The 7,137-nt window shown below is 33.9% G+C and overlaps 1 protein-coding gene across 1 annotated transcript; it reads left to right on the top strand.

Annotated features, from left to right (window-relative positions):
* Positions 1-236: 236 nt before the first annotated feature.
* Positions 237-1,022, top strand: LOC127127810 (uncharacterized). Its single transcript, XM_051057096.1, has 2 exons — positions 237-691; positions 781-1,022. The coding sequence occupies exons 1-2, from the start codon at positions 389-391 to the stop codon at positions 919-921; spliced, it is 444 nt and encodes a 147-aa protein (XP_050913053.1). The 5' UTR covers positions 237-388; the 3' UTR covers positions 922-1,022.
* The last annotated feature ends 6,115 nt before the right edge of the window (positions 1,023-7,137 follow it).

A 7,137-nucleotide genomic window follows, 5' to 3' on the forward strand; every position in this document is an offset into this window, starting at 1 on the left:
AGTAACAAAATAATATTTGGCTGTGATAAAGGTGGGAAACACAAGATTAGTGATAGTGGTACCCAAAGTGCGTCCAAGAAATGTGGATGTCCATTTAAAATCAGGTCGACTCCGGCGAAAGATGGATCTGGTTGGAAGATTGATGTAAAATGTGGGTTACATAATCATGGTTTACCTGATAGATTAGAAGGTCATTCGTTTATTGGTAGGTTGACCATCACAGACTTCGAAGAAGATCAAATTATCAAAGAAGCAACCACAATTCATTGTTCAATTTCCTAATCATATTAGGTCATACATTGAAGATGTAGTTAATGTTGAATCAGATGGTAATTGTGGATTTAGAGTCATTGCATCATTGCATGGATATGGTGAGGATGGTTGGTCAATGGTTCGCAGAGAGTTGGGGTTGGAATTAATAGACAAGGATAGGTCAACTTTGTATGACAAGTTATTTTCTAATCGGTTGTCAGCTGTGAGAGAATCTTTGATGATAGAATCGTTTGGTTCACAGCCACCTGAAAAATGGATGAGTCTACCAGATATGGGTTACTTGATAGCCAATCGTTATAATGTTGTACTTGTTTGTTTAGGCAATCCGTGCATCACTTTCTTTCCGATGACAAGTTCACATTCACCAAATGTCTCTATTTATTGCATTGGTTTTGTTAACCAGAATCATTGGGTTCAGGTATGTATTTTTATATCTAAATATTTTAATTATTCCAGTTAATATTTTATGTTATATGACTTAATCTTTTAATTATTTTACTTTATCAGGTTAACATGAAAGAGGGGTTTCCATTGCCACCGGTCACATTAGATTGGAAGAAATTTCGTTCTCATATAGCAACTACTTGGATGCTAGGATTTGCAGGACGTATGCAACATTGGCAATTACTTACACCTGTATTAGCATGATTATGTAATCAAAACATAAATATGTAATCAAAACATGAAATCTATATTATTATGTCTATTATATTCAAAGCTTAATACATATAATCAATGTGAACGAGAAATATGCAAAGCTTCAAATAAATCAGAAAACTGTGGATCTTCCTCTTCAGCATTAACCTGTCTCAGATAGCGACGAATCAATGTAGATACACGAGCCCAATCAGGATCAGATGGCCGGCAACCTTCAACTCTTTCTTTGGTCCTCTTTCCTAAAAACAATTAAAACACATATTAGAAAACAAATTATAAAATATTCAACTATTATTCATTTTCAAATATAGTCCGTTTACTTACCTCACCGAACCATATATGTCGAGCAACATGATGCTCGTACTTCACCAAAAGCGATGTATCGTACGGCCCTCCTGGATATCCAGTCGGCTCAGCTGCAGCTGCAGATGAAGATGCACCCCGGTCTAACGTGCGGACTGGAATCCGGCCACCTGCACCTCTTCTTCGAACCACTGCAAAAATAATGTAAAAAAAAAAAAAAAAAAAAAAAAAAAAAAATTACGTACCGGAACACTTCAAAGAAGAGTTCCGGTACACATCATCCAAACCGGAAGACTTGAAGAAAGTGTTCCGGTATATAAGTATACAAACCGGAAGACTTTCTAGAAGACTTCCGGTTCAGTGTCCAAAAAAAACAACAAACCGGAACACTTAAGAGAAGTGTTCCGGTATACAATTTTCAAACCGGAAGACTTACTCTTAAGTGTTCCGGTATACAATGCAAAAACGCCAAAAAATTTTCTTCTCCGGAAGTCTTCAACGAAAATGGTAAAAAAAATTTGAAACGGAAAATATACCCTATTTATATGAGGGTATTTTGGTCAAAAAAATTTAAATGTAGGGGTATGGGTACAATTGTAGGGGTATAGGGTAAAATTTTCTGTGACTCTATACCGTAATTGAAAAGCATGCTGGACTTGGACCGGTGCTAACTCGGCTGCTATGAATCCTGGGCCACGTGTGGATCGGGTCTAAGGCCCAACCTTCTAGCCATTATTCCAGGTTCTGAATTTTGGACTTTTGTTAAATCTAATTAATTAGTATGATTAGTTTTAATTAGGACCTAAGTATCATTATTTTGTTTGATCAATTTTCATTAAGAGTTTATCTCAGTAAATTAATATAATTTGATTGATTTAGATTTTAGACTAAGTTAATTAGAATTTTAGGAATTTTAATATAGAATAAAGGTTAATTGGAATTCTAGAAATTAGGAAATTCTAATAGTTTTTGGTCTTGTTATTAGGATAAACATTTTAATTAGAAGCTTGAGATAGAAAATTAGATAATTAGGCTTGATTTAGTTTCTCATTAAATATTGGGTATTAGAAACTATTTTCCTAATTAATCTATTTGGGCATATTGACCCTTTTGCCCTTAGGGTTTAGAATCTTGATTTTCAATGCATGTTCCCTTAGTTTAGGGTCTTAATTAGATTTGTTTGATTTTACTTAGTGGATAAATTCAATAGGTTTATTTTATACATAATTCAACTATTATTTTAATCTCATTGATCAGTGTTGACCAAATGACACTTTGGTTAACCAAATCCTTTGCAATTGTGTTGTAAGCCCCAAGCTTATTTCAAGTGATCAAAAGACCCTTGATCATTTGATATGGAAAGTTCATTGCGCTAAAGCTATTGGGGATATGCTGAATCTCAGGAGCTCAAGACCTAAAGGTTCGAATTCAAGATCAAGACTTTGAGTCAACATCAATCAAGCATAGCTAGCAAAGTGGGTTACTTCTCAAGCACTACAAAGGTATCAACACTTGATGATCATAATTCAAAATGTGTGGCACGAGCCTTAAGAATAGATAAAGAATAAGATTGGAGAATTCCGTTAACTCATTCTGAATGTCTTTGGGTACGAGACGCTTGACCCAATTGCTCATTGTATTTACCTTTCATAGACTTTAGCACAATTCAAATTATGTGATTGTCAAGCCTTCTTCTACAACAAGTAGCATCGCATCAATAAGATCAACACGCAAGATCTCCTGTCAATAACTTTTTAATTTTAATTCGAGTTTCATGTTATGATCCTTAAGAAACAAATACTGGTGAGAGTGGAGAATTCTTATTCTTGTCTAGAATATCCTTGGGTACGGGATGAATGACCCAGTTGCTCAAGGTATTCGCCTTTGTTCATAGACTTTAGTGCAATTTGAGTCATACAATTGACAAGTCTTCTTCCTCAAGCAAGTATCAAGATTTCAACATTCCAATAATGGAGCATCTTTTGTTATTGGCAACTTGTGGTTGTACACTCTCTTCCAATCAACTCTTTGCCTAGAAGGTGGTAAACCTTGTCACTATTCCTTGCCTTGTAAGGTGATAAACCTAGGATATTCACTTGTTCTATTCCTTGAGAGTCATGGACCCGGGCATATGTTTATCTTTTCCTTGTGAGGTGTTAAACCTTGGTCATTCAACCCAGTGCTTTACCTTGAGAGTCATACACTCTGGCATATGTTTCCCTTTGCTTTGTGAGGTGTTAAACCTTGGATATTCGATTCAATTCTCATCCCTAAGAGTCATAAACTATTGCATCTATTTTTCTTCGCCCTGTAAGGTGATAAACCTTGGTAGTACAATTCGGTTCCTTGACATCATCAATTATAAACTCTGGTAGTGATACCTCGCCTAGAAGGTTATGAACCTTGGCACTCATTTTCATCATAGAAGGGTAATGTACCTTGGCAAATCAATCTCGTTCCCTTTTGTTTCAGTCGTAGTAGACTGAACTACGAAAGCTCTGATTTCCTTATTGCACTATAAGGACACATAGGCAGGAGAATTCAGATTCTCCGCGAGCTACCTTATTTATTAAACATTTCATTCATCATTCATTCAATCAATACTATCTTTTTGAGATCAGATATATGATCAATGAATTTTGATGCACTTTCTTCTACTATTGTACTTAGGCAAATCTATAGTTTATTATATTATTTTTAATATTTTAGTGTGTTTTAATATTTAAGTTTATTTTTTGCTTCATTTTATTTTCGTACTTTATTTTCAGCATAAATAGTTATTTGATACCTTATCACTATGCAGATCATAACTTGGGCTATAGGAGTCGGATTGATGAGTTCTAATATGAGTTGGAAAGCTAAGAGAAATAGATACAAGTTTCATGTTGAAGTCAAAAGCTTATTCTAAGTGAATGAGGGTGGAATAATTCATTGAAGTTCCAGACTTAATTAAAATAGTTAGTTTGGGTTAGTTTTTGTAATTTTCGAGTCGGATCCTATAAGGGCCCGAATTTGCCTTTTATTATATTAGGTATTTCTATACTGTAGTAATCCTAATGTTGAAATTTGATGATACAATATTGCTTCGAAGATTTCATGGAGAACTAATTCACAAAGAGCTGATTTGTTGTATTTGAAATCCACTTTAAGGTTTTTATTAATTTCAGTTTAATTTCAATTTCTTTTCAATTCTTCTTATAAACTCGTTTGCTTAATTTGATTACTTTCGTTTGCTTAATTAGATTGTTTCTTATAGGATATAGTTGATTAAATTTGATTGTTTGTATGATCCTTAACTATAATCACGTTAGCGTAGCTTTTTCGTTATCGTGTTTGATTAAGTCGCGTTTGCTTAATTCGCGTCTGCTTAAATCTGTTTGCTTAATTCAGAAATTAGGAACATACATCATATAGTACCAATTTGCGCTTGTCAATGGGTATTGTAATCGAATGGGATTGAATCCGCTAGGGAATTGAAATTATAAGAATCGATGATAAGTCAGAAATCGATACAATAGATTAGCTTATTTATCAACTTTGCTTTTACCTTTAATCATCTTCGATTTAAGTTTTGAACTTTGAAAAAACCCCTTCTTTTCATTTGTTTGGTTATAACATTCAAGAGTCCTTATGATACGACATTCGAGTGTCGCTTCCGTTATACTACACTTTTAAACTCGTTTTTGACCCGTGTGCGACAACGGATCAAATTGGCGTTGTTGTCGGGGACTCTTGTAGATTTTAACTATTATTATAGTCTAACAATTATTATAGTCATAGGTGTTGTATTTTACTATTATTTTGCCTTAACTTTCTCGCGTTCTGGTCTTTTCGTGGTTTAGGAAAAAAATTGTTTTTAAGAAAATCGTCTCAGATTATTCCGATTCTTTCTCGATTTATTAGGAAAAAATCAAGGATCAAAAGCCTCTATTTAGGAACTAAATTATGGACGCCACCCTAAAAAATCGAAATTCTCTATTTTTCTATTTTTTATGATATATTTTCTGTTTTGGTAGTTTTAGAAAATTCCGCAAAAATTCTCAAATTTCTTAATTGTCGTTAATAGATTAATTTTCGTGTTTTTGTATTTTTTTTCCTTTTATTTTAATAGTTTTTTTTGTATTTCAATTGTTTTTTCCTAATAGGGACATTGTCGGTATTTTCGTATTTGTTGCTGCATTGCTGAATTAGTTATGTGTTTTCTCATTGTTTGTTGATTTTTTTCTATTGAGTTTAACATGGCTGAACAAAGAACTCTGAGAGAACTTGTTGCCCATGATGTTGATTATAATGCTTTGTGTATTGAATATCCTGTTCCTGCCAAATCCTTGATTAGGAACATGTCACTTAACTTCCAACACTTCACAACAAGGGAAAATTTTATGGTCCAAGCAAAAGATGCGAATGAGATTCATGTTTCTTCTTCCAACAAGGCTCTAGAAACTAGAATTGATGAACTTACCTCTTTAGTGAAACAATTTATGTTACCCATTCCACCACCATCACCACCATATAACCCTCCACGAGTAACCACCTCTTCACCTCCTGAACCTTCATTAGAGGAACTTGTTAAGCAAATGGTTGTAAACAGTCTCCAATTTCAGCAGCGAACAAATTATAGTATTCAGACTTTGCAAACACAAATTGGACAACTTGCCACTTTAATGAATATCATGCAACAAGCTCAAGGATCAAACCAACTACATGCCCAAACAGTGGTTAATCCAAAAGGCTCTAATGTGAGTGAAATTTCCTTGAGATCCGAAAAAGTTACAAAATCAACCCCAGAAAAAAATAAAAAAATTGTTATTGTAACACCTGAAAATAAACCTGAACCTTCTATTGTTGTTGAGGTTGAAAAAAAGTATGTATCACCAATCCCTTTACCACAAAGAGTACTGGAAAATAAGAAGATTGACGAGGAAGAGCATTTTGTTTTTCAAATAGAGTTGCTTTCTGAAGTTGTTGATGAAGCTTATTCTGATTTGTTTTCACCTGATTTTCCAACTTTATCTGGTTTTGTTGATATTTACTCATGTGATGGTTGTACTAACACTAACCTTTGTGTTGTTTGTACTAAGATTGATGTTGCATTGTAGGGTGACAGTGTAAATGAAGTTGTTTATGTATCTGAAGCTCTTGACATTCCGGCTTCCCCAAACATACCATCCATTGAACAAACACATTCTGTAGAGCCTAATCCACTTCCCAAGGATTCATATTATTCATCAAAGCTTCAACTTAAGCAGAAACATAAGAAGAAAATTGAATGGACCTTGGATAACACTCGTGATATTAGCTCATCCATATGTATACATAGTATCTCACTTAAAGATGAAGTAAAAGTAGTGAGACAACCCCGTAATTCTTTGATTCTTAATGTTGTGAAAAAGGAGATCACTTTCACGTTCTCATTCAACACTTTTATTTATCGAAGATTCTTCTTTGATTCTGGAATATAAGGCAAATGAACTAATCAAAATTTCAAGGTCAATGGACACTCCCTAAAGCTACTCCATGAGAACCCGACTTTGGAAGAAGAGACTGTAGAAGAGCTCTCTTTGGGAAAGGCTGCTTATGCAATCATTTATCCGCCTTGACTCATCGGGTGTGTTCTTTCCTTTCTCTCACTCTTATTTTATATTTATGCTCTTTCATTGAGGATAATGTATGTTTTAAGTGTGGGGGAGGGAATCATTTATTTGTTTTGTTTTTAGTTTTTCTGTGTTTTGGTTTTTGTTTGCTTTCTTAAAAATAAAATAAAAATTGCATGCTTTTTCCTTTGGTTTTTAAGTTACAATTATGAGTATTTTTCTTAGTTCTCTTGACTATAGTCTTGTGGTGTGATATGAAAATTTTGCTATGCATTTTTAGTATGATAAGTAGGACTAAACTCTAAATTGT

Source organism: Lathyrus oleraceus, chromosome 1, assembly GCF_024323335.1.
Source record: "Lathyrus oleraceus cultivar Zhongwan6 chromosome 1, CAAS_Psat_ZW6_1.0, whole genome shotgun sequence".
Lineage (NCBI taxonomy): Eukaryota > Viridiplantae > Streptophyta > Magnoliopsida > Fabales > Fabaceae > Lathyrus > Lathyrus oleraceus.

What these genes read in the sequence shown, in the direction of transcription:
- LOC127127810 (XM_051057096.1), top strand. Translation starts at nt 389, where the DNA reads ATGGTTCGCAGAGAGTTGGGGTTGGAATTAATAGACAAGGATAGGTCA. An exon ending in ACCAGAATCATTGGGTTCAG is followed by an intron (nt 692 to 780) that starts GTATGTATTTTT and finishes TTACTTTATCAG; the next exon opens with GTTAACATGAAAGAGGGGTT.